We start from the raw sequence: 19,692 nt of genomic DNA on the forward strand, positions 1-19,692 counted from the left end.
AACTTCCGTACAATGTCCCACATAAATAGCAAAAAGGGAGGAGACATAACTTCCTTTTATAGAGCTGAGCAGAGCATATCAAACATATGAGATTCATATTTCGGTCTTTAAACCCTCTGGGCACTGGTACGGTTTATGTACGTCCACAGTACGCGCCTCATGTAACCCTGATTTTTGCTTTCAAAATTGAAAAACAAACCAAAGGGTGAGTGCTGGAAATAATTTTCTGTTCTTATTGGACAACATGCAGCAAACACTGTTTATTGAGCTTAACTTGTACTGAACCTTGAATCTGATCTTAACCTTACCAGGTGAGAACATGGCAGGTGCTCGTCCTCCCACTGCGTCCTGTCTGCGACGAGTAAAGTCTGCTATTTTCCAAATGAACACTCCGTCGTATGTGCAGAACTGCAACTCCCGCAAAGACTGATCGGATTCTGCTAACTGCAGATCTCGCATGGTTAAAGTCCGTTCCAGCTGTCGCACCTACAAGAGTCACCAAAAACAGAAGGAAAACAGGGTTATGGAACTGACAAACAGCAATGTGGTTAAAATAAAGTAATGCTGATATACTAACATTTGAAGGACATATCTACACAATACTCTATCGGTCTTAGATGTAAAGTTGGCGACACTGGCACATTGTCTTTGGTTCATTGGTGCCTATGGTTCTATGGTAATTATTAATGGAGTAGTTCTGTCATTAAATGAAAATGAAGACGATTAACTCTTAAGCAGCAATGGTGGAGCTGTAGTAAAACAATGATATACTGACATATGATGGATAAGTAAAAACTTGTCTATTGTGTCTTTCTTAGATTTTTACTTTATTTGTACTTTTTCTTAGATTTTTACTAAAGTTCTGGTAATTGTTAAGAGTACTGTAGTACTCATTTAAGGAAAGATAACATTTTTTGGTTGAATTACTCAACGCAAAACTGATCAATTAGCAGAAATTCCAGGATGGTTCCCACTTCAAATCCCATTTGAATTAAGGATCATGGCAGAGACAGCAGAGGCTCTTCTGCTGGGGGAGGAAAACCTGTTTCACAAGTAACAGTCGACAGAAACAAATCTTGCAAACAACTGTTTTATAGCGAAGGCTTCCACTGACAATACAAACAGACTATTAGGCCGGAGACACACTGGCTGCGTGGTGTGAGCGTGGCGTTTCCGTTACGTGCCACCTGCGTGGTGGCTGCGTCACGTTTTCTGTGTCTTTACACACCAGAAACATGACGCAGCACTGCTGCTGCTAGGTGGCAGCAGGGATAGTCTACATTTGGATTAGCGGTGTGTTGCTCTTGCCTTTACGACAACAATTTCAACTGTTATCACACATCTTCCAAAATCCGAAAAATATGGAAGAGGGCTGTCTGTTTATTTATTTCAATAGCATTTACAAATTTTGTGTAGCTTTAACGAGCCTATATTTAGCCTGATGGTGGACCGTCACTCTGAACACACACTACGTTGTTATTGCAGCCTTATTTGTTGTTATTGTTATTGTTATCTTATCTTTATATTCTCCTGAGGCCCAGAATGTTTTTTTCAAAAGTTTTTTTTTCTTCTTAATGTAATGACATTGTTAAGAGCCCAAGAAACAACTGAAAAAAAAAAAAGATATTTTATTCATATGTTATGCTATGACATCTGTAGTAGACACCAGGACTCGATTAATAAATAAAAATGACATGAAATTCTATATAGGCAAAAATAATGGCAATATTTGAAAATCGATAATTATTATTATTATTCGTTTAAATTACATTGATATCTGAATATATGTCAAAACCTAGACTTTTAAACATCAAAATGTAATTTATTAATATGTATTCGTGTACAAAATTACATATAAACATTGTTTCCAATTGTTTTTTTTACCTGGAAACGCTTCCAACACGCTTGCGTGAAAAATAGTCATCGGTTCTATATCTAGTATGCACACGTTTCCCGCGTGTCACGCAGGCAGTGTGCAAGCTCTAACCTGTTAACATGGGAGTCGAAATAGAAATGGACAGACACGGCACACAGCTGAAACGCTTATGCCAAGCAGCCAGTATGTCTCCGGCCTTAAGCTACAAAAAAAACAACAACAAAAAAAATAAAATAAAAACACTCTAATTTGGGGCACAGGCCATGTTGCCCCAAACTTGCATGACTTTTTTCTTCTAACGCATAATGCACCATCAGAAAAAATGTGAAAAAGTTGCAAATTCATTATTTTAGAGTAAATTGTAATAATAAATTCACATAAACAAACCTATCATATGGCTTCAGAAGTTGTATGGACCACTTAATGTATAATGCTTTTTGTTATTTTTGGAAATAAATAACAATTTCTGTCCCCCATTCACTATCATTACATGGAAAATTGGAGTCTTCCAAGTGGAGTAAATCATACAGGTTTGTAACAATATGATGAGTCATATTTGTGTAAACTATCCTTCAAAGTAAAATGTTCACCAGTCAGTTATAAAACAAGATTGATCAATACGTCATTATTTGGTTACCTGCAAGGTGAGAGCCTCGCATCACCTTCGGACACATAGCAGAGCATCATAACCATCTCTGCTATCCGAAAGAAAAAAAAATCCTATAAATCCAACTTAGCGAGCGCTTTTTTTTTTTTACTATAAGGGTATGATTTCCTGCAAGGTGTGCGGTGTACCTTGTTTGACAAGTTCTCAATCTTTTCCTGGTCTAGCCGATGTTGCCGGGACAGCGCCTCCAGGGTGAGGGCCGAGCGTTCAACCTCTCTGTTCAACACACAAACTATGTTCTCCAAAGCTGTGACTTTCTGCTGCACACCAGGACCGGCTCCTCTTCCTGCATTATGGGCGGCAGCATCAGCCCCCGCCAGAGGTGCATCTTCAGGTCCGCGATACAATCCCAGCCCAGAATCTTCCTGCCACTCCACAGCCCCCTCGGCTCGCAGGCGCACAGATGACAGCACACCCAGCATGAGACGCAAATGCTCCATCACACTGGTCTGCTCATGCTCCTGCTGCTTACCGTTGTCAACCTAAGAACATTCATATATTATTTAAAAAAGGTAAAAAAAAGGTTACATTAAAGCAAAGAGTGGTGTCATTTCTTTGATGTTAAAACACTTAATTTATGTTGAAAAATGTCATATGGTTATCAAAGAGAAAGATAGGGTTAAAAATAAAATCAAGGCAAGACAACTCAGGTGAATAGGGTACGTTTAACTAAGATATCACTATGCGTGCCCAGTTAATTAATCACAGGACATTAGGACATTACATTTTGAATATTCCAAGTCATTATCTAATTGAAATTAGTGACAACTCATCCTAAAAATGAGCTCTGCCACCACAGCATCCACTCCAACATTGGTGATCACAAAGTCACAGTCCACAGATTGATGCATAATGAAAAGAGAATTTCAGTTTTCATGTATGAAAGGAAGTCACTTTTAGTAAACATCCCCATCAGATGATAAATGATAATCTACTGCAGTTGACTCCCGTTAGAAGTGCATTTTTCATATGAAATAGTTTTAGTAAATGTCTGATATTAGTTTTGGCAGATCTGTCATATCCACAGGTTGGAGTGGCAGTATAACTGGTGGCAGGTCAGAAGAGGAACACTATGGACCAGAGCAGAGACGAGAAGATTGTCATATTATGGTAAATGTCACTCCAATGACTGTGATTACAGGAGACAGAACTTGCAATAGCCAAAATTAATTTGTTTTGTTTATTTTTGTTTTGACATTCCCAATATTAGCAGAACAGGCTATCAGGACCAATAAGCAATTGATATTAAAATGTAAAACGTTAAGCAAACGTAAAGGTGACACCCCAAAAAGTCAGCATGAGCTAAATACTATGCACTTCAGCATTATTGAACATATTGTGATGTCTAGGGTCGTCCTTAGGGCAGTGCAACCGGTGCGACCGAACCAGGAACCAGGCACCAGGAGGGGGAGCCCAGGGGCGGATGATGTCATTACTATTTATCTTCACCCCACCCTCCCCAACTTAATGTTCAGGCACCACTGACCTTCAACAAAAATATTTTTAAGCTCCATTTCCTGAATTGATGCTACCTGAGCTCATTAATGCGGTTAATCTTGGCAATGAAACTGCAATCATTTAACTTTTCTTTTCTTATGTGCTTATACTTGTATACTTTTACTTATTCTGCAGTTTCCCTACCTCAAATTCTGAATAGACACACCCTTGACTCTATTCCCAGGCACAATATCTGTGATGAGCACAGGCACCACCCAATGCACCAATAGTGTGACCACCACTTGATGATCTAACTGATGGACTTTCATTTTAGATTGCTTTGTTTCTACTGCAGCTCTCCAGTTTATTCTCTGACCAGTAGAGGGCACGTTCTTAAAAAGAGGTGCACTGGGGAAATCCTTTGACTTTCCTTGAAGACTTCAGAGGTAGGAAACACTTCATTTTAACTTACTAACTGTGATCTCAACAGTAGAGAACAGAGGCGTGAATTTATGATATAACATCTGTTACCGTCTGAAATGCATTTCCCCCAATGATTGACCAACTTTTGCATATACAGCATATTTGTCTTAACCAAGAGTTTGGGACTTTTCTAACCCAACCTCCAATGGTTTGGTTTTATTTTAAAGTCATGTGGAAAAAAATGCAAACTGAAAGATAAAATAGATCCCACTGGTCTGACTAATTCAGACAAAACAATCTTATTAAGGATTTTGAAAGTTATGACGCATTTCAGAATGGCTAAAGACCCATTCACATGAAGCTGGTAACTATAACAATGTCTGTCATTTTAAAAATCGCTCTAAATGTAAAAGAATAGTAGAATAACGATAATGGCACTGAGAAACAATATCGTTGGAATCATTTTCACACTTTATTTTTCTAGCTGATGAATGAAAAAAACATTGACAGCCATTTAGAATCCATTCTACTTTAAAGGATTTAGTATTCAACCCCCTTAACTATCACCACCCTGGACGCTTGGTGCTCTTTTTTAATTATCGACTCTTTTGTTCTATCACATATTTTAGTAATCATCATAAATTAGGCATCATTTGAACGCTTAAACACTCTTAATTCATCCTGTAAAAACCATTTTGAAATTGGACATTGTGTTACCATTGAAACGATACTTTAGTTTACATTCTTCTAGCAGGCTCCTCCCCCCTAATGGGCGGTTTCTTGTTTCATATTACAACATTTATTTGAACTATTTTATAACCAAAACTTTTATTAATCTTGACAAAACACATATCGCCAGAAAGGTCTGAGAAGTGCTTGGCACTTTTTCCTTATCTGCAAGCAGGCAGTAGATCTGCGGCAAACAACAATTTACATGGAGCCTCAAACTTTTTAAAACTCCAATTTGCAGTTGATTTTCAATGGAGCTGTTGAAGTACTTCCTAATACCGTGTATATTAGGAAGTACAGTGTGTGACAGCCACATTGGAAACTAGCTACAGTTCAAGTTCTATGAAGTTTGAGACTGTGTGTGTTACTCTAGTGAATCATTTAATGGAAACTTGGAAAATTTAATGAAAAAAATATGGTTCAGCTACGAAGATAAATAGCAAAGTGGGTTTTAAAAGGTTGGATGTGCTGTTTCATAACCATGTACCATAATCATTTTTAAAATTTGCCCTCAAAGGTTTTTCGTTAGAAGCTCAAACCTTATCCACGCCTTCTATTCAGAATTGACTCAATGTCTATTCTAATCCAAAATGCATTCATGAGAAACAAATACACACCACAGCCCTGCAGCCAATCTCACTGAACTGGCACGCCGACTTTGACTTTGCACAAGATTTGGTGTGCTCTTGAAACTGAAAAAAAAAAAAAAAGGAGAAAAGAAAACGTTAGAGAAAAAAAAGGTTTTTTATGAATGTAAATAAAATAAGGTATAACTATTCCTTTATTAAAACTGACATACATAGCAGATTTGTATTTTTGTTTATATAATTTATGACAGCACGTTACTAGCAGTTGTGTGCAAGTGAAAAAGAAACATAGGCCAATATACTTTCAACATTCATTTAAATAGCACAAAGAAAGCAGAAACAATGTATGGCTGAGAACAGAGACTAACCTTCTCTCTGGGGATTTTCTTTTTACCACAGTCTTTGCATTGCATAGGGAATTTCTGACATATTTCATCATGGGCCTGAAACAGAAAAGAGTAGTGTAGGAGGCAGAATCAGTAAAGATGATATAACTATTTTACCTGACCTTTCTGCTGTGTTGCTCAACCGCTATGCATTACCTATGCATATCATTTTTTAGAGGTCTCCTGACATGGGGTTATTTTATTATTTTACAGTATAATGTTTCCTGCCCTTACAAAGTTAATATGGTTTTTTTTAGATCAAAAATGGTCATAATTTAGAAATAAAAGGTATTTTTCCTGAATGATTTTGAGAGAAAGATTCCCTGTCTGAACTTGAGCAAGTATAGCCTGGATGCCAGACCTAACCCCGCCCACAACATTTTTTAGTCAGGAAGTTCGGTTTGGACTCGATCCATTGAGGAGTAATAGGGGATTATCACGCTGACACGTAGCACTTCCGCATTCAGTGATCTTTGCGCACTGCTACTTCCGTTGAATCACCGATCACTCTGGCGAACTGTTGACGGACTACACTAGGTTTATTTATACGGCATCCCTAGTAAATTAGTCTGATTCACTAAAGTGCCGGTGTCGTGCCGAAAAGTGATGGTCTGCCGAAAATTGATGGCCGGCCGCGGGAGCGTGTTAAAGATGTATCGCTCATTCTCTTTACAAATGCAGTTGCTTTTATGTGAATCAAACAGACATAACTTGCAAATAAACATCACTCACTTTTTACCAATTAAAATACCTGCAAAAAAGGGCCAATACAACTATTATACTGCAGTATTTCATCTGCCAAAAAGTGATTGAAGCCTCTACATATTGATTGAAAGGTTATTTCTGCGCTAAAATTAGTTGATTATATTTATGACGAGTAAATCTGACTGATTATAACTCACCTACTACTTTTACCTAAAATACCTATAAAGGGCCAATACAACCATTATAATGCAGTATTTCCCTTGAACAAACGCGCTACCTTGTTTTATTTTAAAGTTTGGACTTTCATCCCGGCACACCGCTTTAATCCACTTCTTAATTAAACTCAATTCAGTCGGGAATCCATGAAAACTTAAGTAGGGTTGGCGTTGTTAGTTAGATTTACAAAGTGGAACAGAGCAGTGACATCTAGCCTTCGCTGCATCAAACAATGGTGAGGCTTTGTTATACTACTCAAATGAACACGCTTCTTCAGCCAGGTGTCTTTCATCGTCTCTCCATTTATTCAAATCAAGGCGCGCTCCAACCGTGTTATAAAGTTGAGACAGATCCGACAAATGCAATCAGATTTGATGGGTTTTTTGTCGAGATCGAATCCCAAACGAAGAACTTGTTTCTATCCACAAGTTTCCTACGCCCCATGAGGCCTTGCGTCAAAAGTGGGCGCGACTTCCGGTTGGAAGTAAACAAAGCGCGATTTGACATGCTTGACACTCGTTCATTCAACAGTTGACAGTCATTCAAGTTATAGCGATCCAAACTAGCTAACGATGTGGGAACACAACCTCAACGAAATTAAAAAGGGTGAAATAACAGTACCTTTACCCTCCGCAGTAGTTGGTTGGGAGTATTATAATAATATTATTAATAATCAATACTCATCAAGGCATGGTGACAGACAGTTGTGTGAGCTGACAAACAATTAAAATAAAAAATACACACTTAGTCATTGTGCTTTGGAGTTTATTCAAAATTATAAATGAATGTGCTACTGGAATACATTAACTGGCACATTTGGTATTCTGTCAACACAGGCTTTGATCCTGAGTTTAGGTGTAACATCAGTAGAAAACAGCCAAACACATGCTGATAGAGTTTATAGAACATTAAGAATTTAAACAAATGTACACAGGAAGATTCGTCGTCTTTTGGGAGGTGATGGAAACTACAGTCGTTGGCAGGATCAGAGACGGGCTCTGGCAGAATCACTCTGATTTCGTTTTCAGCTTATGTTCAAAACAATCCCGTTTAAGCCACTAAATTAGTTTAGTCCGGTTATACATACAACCGCGAGCAGCACATGTTGTCCCTGAGCTCCGTAACGACATCTCTCATAAAGATTTGCGTCTTTAAATAGTAAAATAATTCTCCGAAAAACAGCTAGCCTCTTCGCTAACTAACACACAAAATACCATTGGAATGCTACTTCCGCCGCGTCACCGGAAGTTTCACCCACTTTATTTTTTACAGGAGCGCCCCTCGGAAACTTGTGGATATACATTCACATTTTCTATTTCATTCAAAAATGTTTTTCAAGTTTGCAAGTACTCTGCAAATCCTTAATTTTTTTTTTTTTTCAACACCGGCAAAGGTCGTTAACACTCTTTTTTTTTAAAAATACTTTTTCCAGAGTGCATGCAGTTCAGTTCTGTTGACAACTCACTTACTGCTTTGCTCTGATTGGTTGTATGTCTATTCAATTGAGTGCAGAGTTTTTTTTTTCTTCTTGATTCGATTAAGACACGCCTCATTATCAAAGCCCTATGGAGCAGTATCAGACTCACATTCTGAATAGAATATCAGGCAAGAACAATTAGGCTACACATCAAAAATTGTTGCTTGGTAGCTCGATCTATTTATTTTCAGATGTTCATCGAGGCCAGCTCTGTATTGGCCCAAGTTGAGGAAACAGTCATCTGTGAAATAACTTTGGGAAGTTGTGTCGGCGCATTTCCAGAGAAAATAAAATTAACTCATTGTTTCTCAGATGAAGGAACTAAAAAATACTTTTATGTTCATTTGCTCATTATGTGCATTCGCTCGTTTGCAAGCCATGATATCTCGAGGAAAAACTCAAATCATGTTCACACTTCCTAGTAGGGCTGGGTATCGATTCACATTTCAATTTCGATTCGATTTCGATTCACAAGCTCTCAGTTCGATTCGATTTCGATTCTCGATTCAATTTTCGATTCGATTCCTGATTTGATTCTCGATTCGACTATAATGAAGATGTAATACAAATCCTATATTTATAAAAAAGAACAGTGGACATAAGTTTACTAGTGGTTAATTAATACAAAGAAATTAAGAGCCATAAACCTGTATAAAACTCTTTATTTTAGGTACACTAAATGCATACAAAGAATAAACAGGATTTTGATGCAATATGCAAAAAAGTCAGAACAGTCGCACAGCTTGATCAAACAGTATCATGTTAATTTATGTTTAAGATAGATATAGATAAATAAATATATAAATATTTAGACATTTTTTTACATTGATCTTACCTAAATGGTAATGTAATTTTTTTGTTTATTTTTGTTTTAAGAGTTTATGTATGGAAGCTTGATGTCAATCTTTGAATTAAATTGAAAAAAGTAGCACAAATAAATACAATAGAATAAAGACACAAATTAAGAGACATTTTGGGGTCGTTTTTTGGGTATGTCAGAAATACTACAGAAACTGAATAAAGTAATCCAATGTAAAATAACACTGGATAGTCTTTTTAGTCCAGACTGAATTAAATACAAAGGCTTTTAATTCTGATTGCTTACAATTAAAACTATATTCTGTTGTTATGACAACAGAATTAATGACTGACACAAATGGCTGCGTTCACTTTAAGAACTAGTGCGCGAATCCATACTGTTTCATTAACTTTCTGTCACACGCGTTTAATGCTAATTTAAGACATTACCGACTGTCTTTACGAGGTTACTCACCAAGACCAGAGTTTTGACATAATGTCTTAACTGTTAAAGTGATATAATCCAGGGACAAAAATTTTGTTTCTGGCGAGCTGTTTGTGAGGCAGTGAAAGACATCTCTGAGAGTGCGCGAGCATGGGATGGTTTAACATTGCTTGTAAAACACAAAAAGACGTGAAAATGATAAACGTTAGTTACGATCATAGGTTACGATGCAATGCTGGCCCGATTGTTAAGTGAATATTCCGTCATGTCCCGACTTCTGAACGCGTGTGTGTATCGACAGCTGCAGCGCTTGGCGCTTGCCTAGTGCAGAGAGACGAGAAGATGCAGCACCGCGTCCGCGAGCCCTTTATATGGAAAAAAACGATTCGTGGCCGTTGAGAATCGATTTTGAATCGAACACATTTTAAAAAACGATTAATCGAAAAATCGATTTTTTTGCCCAGCCCTACTTCCTAGCTTATTTTCTCATGGGCGAGCCACATTCTCTGGGTGGGCAAAGCAGAGAAAGGGGAGGTAACCTTTCCCTGTATGACGTCATACAGGGGAGATTCAAGATCAGCACGTCTGAGGTTTCATTTTCTCAAAGGCAGAGAAAGATAGCCAAAGCTTGATTTACACCCATTGGAATTTCTAGCCACTGGGGAAACATACAGGCTAGGGGAACTCATATTAATGTTAAAATACCCTCAGAAAGTGAAAATTTCATGTCAGGGGACCTTTAAGCTACTTTCATATAAAGAGAAAGAGATCAGCAGCTTTCAAGCTCCAATAATAAATAATAAAAATGACCATAAAAGTACAAGTATATAACTTGCATGATAACTGTGCGAGCAACATAAAGAAAGCTGCAATTCACTGATATGCTTGTCCTTTTCTCTCTAAAAATGTCAGTCACTGGTTGCCATTCACTTTTATAATATGGAAATTACGCTTGAATATTCTGGCAGAGGTAAAAGTAAATCATGAGAGAGAATTATCAATTTTGGTTCAACTACCCATTCCATAATGAATTCAGCCACATTGGTGTGTAATGCAATTACCCTTTGCCGTGGCAATTTATTATTGCAACACATTGAGTCTGTTGGCACAGACCACATACCAATCAACAGTAAACTTGAGAACAGATCAGTTCAAGGGCTCTTACCTTAATTTCCTTAAAGTTGAATGCAACCTTGCAGTATTTGCAGTTTAGGGTTCTGGCCTCGCATTCACGATCATTGTGGCGGTCTTTCTCGCTAAGCAAGATGACTGCTTGGCATGCTTCACATTTTACACGTTCAAATTCACAACGACCTTCATGTTGACCCTAGTGAAGGAAAGAATTATCTGTAAATTTCTAGCAGGAATGTTGAAAAGAAAAATATCATAGTTAGCTTACTATGTATGACTGCCAACTCTTGAATTGTCTTTCATGTGCCCCATTTTCAATTATCTTGAGACTGTTAACAGCTTTGTATAGCTGTTGTTCATTCTATTTATTCCCATGTTATTATTTGTATGCAATTCCTGTTTTCAAGTTAGTAAATGGTCACAAGACATCACCGTATGACTGTATGGCATATCGACCTTGTGATTAGAACAAGACAAAACCATTGTGTCTGCATTACCTAAAACATTTCCTGTTCATTTACACAATTTCAAAAATCCCTTAGATGTGTTTAAAGGAATAATTCATTAAAAAATAAAAATAAAAATCTGTCTGTTCCTTGCACAAAATTAGTGTATAGCTTCAGAAGATTTAATATATATATATATATATATATATATATATATATATATTTCTGGTTTGGAATAACATGAGGTTGAAAATATAACAAATAAATGTTAAAATCATGTTTTTAGAAATTAAAAACTAACATGATCAAACAATGAACAGTTTATTTTATTAACTTTAGTAAATATTAACAAATACAGAAACAAATGAATTGATCATGGTTAAATGTAAGTTTATTCATTAGTTAATTATAATAAATTAAACCTTCACTACCTCATCATACTATTAGTTTCCATTCTCAGTGTAGATCAAAGGTCAAACAATTGTAAAGCAGCAGTGTTGTACAAATGCCTTGCCTATTCATGAAACATTATATATAATAATTCTAAAGTTACGTAAAAAGGGTGTGTGGTAAATGCCATGGCAGTTATATCTGTTACTCAGAAAAAGCAAACAAGAAGATAAGCTTCAAGCTTAGACACACCCACTTTTTTTCTTCTTCAAATTTCAAAAGCTGCATTTCAAGCAAGTACATGTTTTGTTAGATGCAAACTGTGCAATATGCATGTTCAAGTGAAATACTGCGGAACATATTTTACTTCCATAATGTGACGTATTTCTAGGTGAAACATCACAGATCAAAGACCACAGTGTCACAGATGAATAGACAATAAGGAACATGATAACATTTAAGTTAACACATGGACAATAAGGAACATGATGACAACCCAATACAGGTACAGTAAAGAGGGTATGCTTCAAATCCAACTTTCGCTGCCTGGAGTCCAGTTGTTTCTCTGAATTGCAGCGATTCATTTGCTTCGCTGTTCTGTAACTTTTGGCAGTCAGTAAAAATATACCTCAGATTTCTCGTCAAATCTAGTTGTACAGTCAATCGCAAAGCTCTTTCCCATTGTGGGTGTGTCATTGTGTGTTTTTCACAGTCCACAGTCACTGTGACCTCTTTTTCTGGTTTGAAGTGTCATACATCTAGCACTTAAAGTCAACTTGAGTTTAATACATTTTAAGGAAGTAAAATTTGATCCCATTTACTTGCTAAAAGGATGTTCCTGATCTTATTGTGAGCAGTGGGTTGCTAACGACAATTTCTGTTGACTTTACTGTCCAAAACTACCCTCAAATTAATTCTGGAACAATTGGCCTGGGATAACTATTGCAAAAACTTTTAGGGGAATTTCCTGCTTTATCTCTTTAAACACCATGTCTCCACACAGATGAATCAACACTGATTCAGAGTGGGTTATGGTTTCAGAACAGCTTTAGTCAGGGTTAAGGTTACTTAGTCACTAAATAAGTCAAAACGGAAGAATGCAGTCAGACTGATACTTTTACCAGCTAAATTTAAGTAAAAAACCAAGACAAAGTTAAAATAGTTTCAGATTTTTAAAAGAAAGTCAGAATGGAAACTTGCTGTCAAATATACTAAACTATTCAATAAATGTGTTTGAAAAAAAATGTATTTGATGAAAATGATTTACAACATACCAGTTGTAATATATATTTATAACTATAATTAAATTATAATTGCACAAAATGGCAATGAGAGTTATTATGGTTTTAGCATTATAAAAATACAAAAACACCACTGCCCAAGATAATGAGCTTTTAAAAACAACTAGCTTTTCATACGGTAATGCTGGTACTTTCCAGCTAGCTCTGGGACTTTCCAAACAACCCCCATCCTTCCTGCTGATTATTATAACTCTGCGAGCAGCAGTCATCATTCTTTTTTTAAAGAGTAAAAGTCAGACTTTATATTTGAAAGTCAAGTTAAGTCCTCTTTATTTATATAGCTTTTTAAACTATACATATTGTTTTAAGTCATCGGGCCAGTTCATCTCTGCCCAATGAACGAAAATGAACACGTGTCATTATGATTCAAGCTGCATCACAGGTTAGAATTCAGATTGGGATCAATATACTACACAGTTTTCAGATTAGGTTATTTGCTTAGTGATTATCAGGTTACTTGCTTAATTTCGGCTGGGTTTGGTTTGAAATATGTACAAAGTCACTGTGAGGCAACCTATAAAAGTGCATTTCAAAATGAAGAACATTCTATATGACAACAAGCTAGATGAACTATGTTCTTACCTCATAGTCTTTCAGTGTGCCAGACCAACAACAACCGTCATTTGGGCATTTAGCAGGCAAGCTATCAATTTCTCTTCGTGCTGCATTGTCAGGAAATGCCTGGGGGGGGTCAAAGACCATGGATTTTTTTCAATTATGAATACCTTTTGAAATTCTATTCCTGTACATGTCATTGTGTCATTGTCTCCACTGTGTACTTCTACAGTATCTTTGCAGTGTACATTTGGCAATAACAGGAATACACTGAATATGAGTTACCAGGAAATTAAAAAAATATATATATTATATTTCCGAGAGGTATCATTTAAGAAACATATCTTACCACTGTAATATTGAGCATAGACATCGCCTCTTCAAATATACCCTCAATACGACAGGCTTCGCAGGGTATGGGCCCTGAGCTAATGAAGAGGAAAGATTTTACTTTAACAGGTGCAGGAGAGGAGAGCATGAGGAGAAAGGCAATCAATCAATAAACACTTTAAACATCACAATTTTGGGAAACCATTAATATACAGGCTTTTCTTTCCTCTGGCTATTTATGAAACAAGAAGAAAGAAGTGCTTTGATAATGGTAAAACTGAAGTGAAAGCAGCATGTGTGCAGAATTACATAGAAGTAAAGTATTTATGAAGAAGGGTAAGTATGTTGCAAGAAATGTTGGGAAGCATTCAAAAACGTTGACCCGTATTCCCTTTTTATTAGTGTTGCACTAAATATACCTGTACTAGAAAGGTATTGTGATACTCACTCTTAGAAAAAAAAAGGTTCTATATAGAACCTTAAAAGGTTCTAAAGCGCTGCGTATTTGGAACCCCTAAAATGCAATGCTTGTGACTGATCACAAAATTCAAGATATGGGGGCTAAAAAATGTAATTAATCAATATCACAAGAAGAGTGCCATTTCAGTTTTTATCCTCCAAAAATCAGCATGACTAAAATGGGATATTAAGTTACTACAACAGTTTAATAAACAATAATTTAATTACTTACAACTGCAAAATGTTGCAGAATAATGTAATAATATATGACTGAATAGTAGCCTATAAAGAACCTCTGTGCCAAAAGGGTTCTTTCAGTTCATTATCATAATTGTTTGCACAAAAGGTCTTTTGCAGTTGAGTAAAGAACCCTATGCTACATATAAAGAACCCTTTTTTCTAAGAGTGTGCTTTTAAAAAGTTATGGTTCCTCATTTTACTAGTACTGGTACTTTAAGAATGACATGCAACAACAGGGAAGTGTGTGTCCAGGGCTTTGCTTCCACTCTCTGTAGACACACTAGCCATGCCAAACTTTATACATCTTCACAGCACAGGACTTCTAAACGTTATGGACAAGTGAGAGTGATTAAGAAACATGCATGAATGAGAAAATTACAAGGTACATTCTTGATGTTTTTAAGTTATTAAGCAGAATAGGCCTCGAAAAACAACTAAATTAAGTACTCATACTACACCCGAAGTATACGGAACACGATAACAAAGTAAATCGCTTCTGGATTTTACATCAAAATGTCGGCTCATAGGCCAGCTCCAGCATCAGCATCACATGTCGCATTAAGCCTAGTTCACACTACATGATTTTAAAATGTCGGGCAGAACTGTGCGGTTCACACTACATGACTTGTTCTCTCTGAAATCAGGACTGTTCAACGCACTACACGAGTCGACAACAACTTAATTCTATCTTGTCTACAAACCACGTTTTGTCACGAAAAATCATAAAACAACCGAAACACCCGGAAATGAAAACACGCAAATATGGACGTCAGACAAAAACTAGTGCTGCAAGCTGTTTGCGCGATTATTTGCTCTGAGAAAAAACGTGAAAAAAAGGAAATTTGCCCGATGACCTCAACCCATGCCTTGCTCTGATGTCTCATGACATCACGTGCGACAGCTCTGGATATCTAGCATGCTAGATATTTTTCTGGGCTCTGCGACGCGTCTGCAAATGTCTTTGATGCATTGTTGGCTCTTTCATACTAATAGATTGGCGAGCGTTCATCACCCACTAATCCTCCGCGATTTGCACGTGATAACACCCTGACCTGTCGGCGAGCTCAATGATTTTCAAATCGGCTTAAAATCATGTAGTGTGAAGTAGGCCTTTAGCCGACGTTCTGGCATAGAACCCGGAAGTGCTCTACTGTGTTTACTAGGGGTGCACGATTCAGAAAATGTCACGATTCGATTCGATACCGATTTTTTGTCTCGAGATTCGATTCAAAATCGATTTTCGATTCAAAAACGATTCTCGATTCAAAAAACGATTCGCAGGTCTACATAAATGTAGTTTACTTTTTCCTATGTGATTGATTGCAGTAGACATAATTTAAAAGAAAAGTTTGATATTACTTTATATGTCTTCATACAAAAATAAAAACTTTTGCAACTAAAAAGTGCGAAGTGCCAAGCTTTGGCCAGCTTTTAAATACATTTAATTCAAGTTTAAAATAAAACTTAAATAAAAAGCTTTTACATTTAGCTTTAAAGTGCTATAGTCAGATCAAACAAACAATTATGCTAAATGTGGTTTAAGGAGTAGGCCTACTTCAGCTACCAGGTTGACTGTTGAAATGTGAACTCGACTGGGCACATTGAACTTCCTAAAAATATATACTAATTTCATAGAACCCTTGCGAAAATATTTTAAATAGATTTAAAAAAGCCACCGCTAACTGGTAACATCTATGGTTAGATTGATTTGTTTAGATCCAGTGAAGTCGTTCATAGGGGAGTAATTTGCGGGTATCTCCAGTTAACTAGCAGAGCATTCATTTAGGTCGCTATTAAATAAGAGACCTGTTGTTTTTGAAATCAAGCTGAGCGCTTGTGTCCGCTGCAATCAGTGTCATGGGTACAGTGTTCTCTGTGGCTCGCGCAGTCTTCTCTCGGACGCGCGCTTCAATCTATCGCCGTTGTGGAGACTCCGGTGAAATCACAAAATGAAATGCACACAAACGTAATGAACATATTCGGTTTTGATGAGAGAGAGAAAAAACTATACGAGTGTGGTTTAGAACCCGTAACCTCTGACACGCTTGGCAAAAGATCTACAGAACTCAAACATAAGATCTGCGGATCGATGCATTTATTTACGTGTTGAGCAGAGTGGCTGCACAGTTTGACCAGCGGGCGGCAAGAACTTGCAATAACTATTTATCAGACCGGCCCTCGCAGCCTCGAAACCATAGAAACACTACCGGACCACCGGTAAAAGTCCCGACTTACCCGATTGCCACTCCGCCCCTGCACGCCATTAAAAAATATAGCCTATGAATCGATTTTTGGAATTCTATTAATCGATTCTGAATCGGTAAAGATTGAATCGCGATTCAAATGTGAATCGATTTTTTTGCACACCCCTAGTGTTTACTACACAAATAGTGTAGGAGATCCAACAGAAAAGAAATTGTTGAATAAAGTGAAGTCCTTATTTTTTTTATTTCAGTCGCTTCACAACATTACATTTGAACCACTGCTGTCACATTAACTCACAAAAGCAGTCACGAACAGAAGAGAGACATAGAAGAGACATCAGTCACGAAGAGAAGAGAGACACAATGGCAGGTGAGAAGCTTTAGTTAATAAGCAGATGGTGGGAGTGCACAAGCCTGAGGTAGATATTGATGCTTTCCAGACGATTGAGGAAACCAGGATCTTTTAGGAGTGACAGGGAGTCTAAAATTCTCTGACGAGACAACCAGACAATAAATGAAGGGACGTGAGGGTTTTTAAGTGCTGGAAGTGATGAGCGGACCAGGCGTGGTAAATTAATATTCAGGAGATAATGAGCGAATGAGTGGATTTGGGTTATTAGAGCCTGATGGTGTGGCAGGTGTTACAGATGACTCTATGACAGTACCCCCTCCTCCATGGGCGGTTCCTGACGCCCTAATGACTCGTCGACGGGGTCGGCCTCGACCTCTAGGAGCTGGGCGGTTGGGATGAGCCTCGTGGATCTGGGTGAGGAGGGATGGATCAAGAATGTCCTCCTTTGCGACCCATGTGCGTTCTTCAGGTCCGTATCCCTCCCAGTCCACGAGATACTCCAGGAGGCGGCCTTGTCGGCGGGAGTTTAGGATGTTTCGGACGTGGTAGATGGACTCTTCTTCGCAACTTCAGGAGGAGGAGGTATGTCCATGACATCAGACCCTGGGGAAGAGGAAGTTAGAGGGTCAGTGAAAGGTTTTAGAAGGGAGACATGAAATGACGGTGCAATGCGGTAGCTTGGGGGAAGGCGAAGCTGGTAGGTGACTTTGGAGATTTGTCTTTCAATGGGGAAGGGACCTATATACACCGAGGACTTGCTGGGTAGGCGAAGACGGATGTCTCTGGTGGATAGCCATACATTTTGACCTGGTTGATACACGGGGGTTTTACATCTCCTAGTGTTAGCTTGATTCTGGTGACGTCGTACCGCTCTCTGCAAGTGGACATGCGCAGAGTTCCACACCCTTTCACTCGTCTCAAACCAGGTGTTGATTTTTGGGACCTCAGACGGCTCCCCAAGCCATAGAAACAAAGGGGGTTGGTATCCGAGTATGCATTGAAAAAGTGTGAGACCGGTGGTATACTGGCATAGTGAGTTTTGAGCATACTCGGCCCATGGGAGGAAGCGGCTCCAGCTGTTTTGATTCTGATTGCAGTAATTTCGCAGATATCTCCCAATTTCCTGTACTTTCCGTTCCATTTGGCCGTTGGCTTGAGGGTGGTAGCCTGAGGATAGGCTGACTGAAACGCCGAGCAACCTGAAGAAAGTGTGCCAAACGCGGGAGATGAATTGGGTACCTCTATCAGATACTATGTCTTCTGGAAGAACAAAATGGCGGAAAACGTGTTCAAACAGCTTGTAGGCAGTTTCGAAGGCCGTGGGGAGACCCTTCAAAGGGATGAACTTACAGGCTTTGGAGAAGCAGTCCACTACGACTAGGATGCAGGTCTGTGAGTCAGAAGGAGGGAGGTCGGCCATGAAATCTATACCCAGATAGGACCATGGTTGACAAGGTATAGGTAGAGGTTTGAGCTTACCCTCTGGGAGCTGACGTTGGATATTGGTGGTGGCACAAATCGAGCATCCACGAACATAGCAGGAGACATCCTAGGTGTAGTGAAGATGGAACATATGTCCGGCCTTCGGGACCTCCTGGTGGAGCCGGTTCAGCATGGGTTGCCATATGGATTTGATTGTCTAGGGTCCATTCAATTGGACTAACGACTACGACAGGAGGGAGAATGGGCTCAGGAGGTGACACTATTGATTCTGGCGCATGAAGGCGGGAGAGTGTGTCGGCCTTCTGATTCTTATCTCCAGGACGATAGGTCACACGAAAGTTAAAACGGGTGAAGAAGAGTGCCCATCGAGCTTGGCGAGTGTTCAGACGTTTGGCTTCACGAAGGAACTCGAGGTTGCGAAGATCTGTTACGACCTCGACTTGATGGTGTGCTCCCTCCAGCCAGTGTCTCCATTCTTCGAAAGCCAGTTTGATGGCCAACAGTTCACGGTTTCCAATGTCATAATTTAGTTCAGCCGGGGACAGTTTCTTTGAATAGAAAGCACATGGATGGAGTACTGGCGGTTCTCCTTGGTACTGGGATAGAACGGCTCCCACCCCGGTTGATGAGGTGTCCACTTCCACCACGAAGGGAAGATCTGGATTGGGATGGATCAGGATGGGAGCAGAACAAAAGGCTTCTTTGAGTTGTTGGAAGGCTTGAACTGCCGCTTGACTCCAAGACAAAGATTTGGGTCGGCCCTTGAGGAGAGAAGTAAGCAAGGAGCTGATGGAACTGTATTGGTGGATGAAACTGTGGTAAAAGTTTGCAAAATCCAGGAACCGTTCGTTGAAGCTCCTTTGTGGTGGGGGGCTGAGGCCAGTTCCTGATGGTATCCACCTTCCACAGGTCCATTTGGACTCCCAGAGAACTGATTACATAATCTAGGAAGTGGACGGCGGAACTCACTTTTCTCCAATTTTAGGAAGAGTTGATGCTCTCTAAGTTTTTGTAGAACTTGGCGGACGTGATGGTGTTCGGTTAGATTCTTGGAGAAGATGAGGATGTCGTCAATGTACACTATTACAAACCGTT

At 38.6% G+C, this 19,692-nt stretch overlaps 1 protein-coding gene across 5 annotated transcripts in view; it reads right to left on the reverse strand.

The window, feature by feature from the left end:
- Positions 1-19,692, reverse strand: part of traf2b (Tnf receptor-associated factor 2b) — a 46,258-nt gene that overhangs the window by 5,907 nt on the left and 20,659 nt on the right. For 4 of the 5 annotated variants that reach the window (XM_089129963.1, XM_039661889.2, XM_039661887.2 and 1 more), the window contains exons 3-9: positions 13,919-13,997; positions 13,597-13,695; positions 10,912-11,073; positions 6,088-6,162; positions 5,750-5,824; positions 2,672-3,025; positions 309-486 (exon numbers count right to left, since the gene is read on the reverse strand). In XM_089129963.1, the coding sequence (XP_088986089.1) occupies positions 309-486; positions 2,672-3,025; positions 5,750-5,824; positions 6,088-6,162; positions 10,912-11,073; positions 13,597-13,695; positions 13,919-13,997 (1,022 nt within the window). Of the gene's footprint in view, positions 1-308; positions 487-2,671; positions 3,026-5,749; positions 5,825-6,087; positions 6,163-10,911; positions 11,074-13,596; positions 13,696-13,918; positions 13,998-17,467; positions 17,758-19,692 lie in introns of all 5 variants that reach the window. The other variant, XM_039661890.2, reaches the window with a different exon arrangement.

This window comes from Pimephales promelas, chromosome 4, assembly GCF_988280905.1.
Source record: "Pimephales promelas chromosome 4, fPimPro1.hap1.1, whole genome shotgun sequence".
In the NCBI taxonomy this organism is placed as follows: Eukaryota; Metazoa; Chordata; class Actinopteri; order Cypriniformes; family Leuciscidae; genus Pimephales; species Pimephales promelas.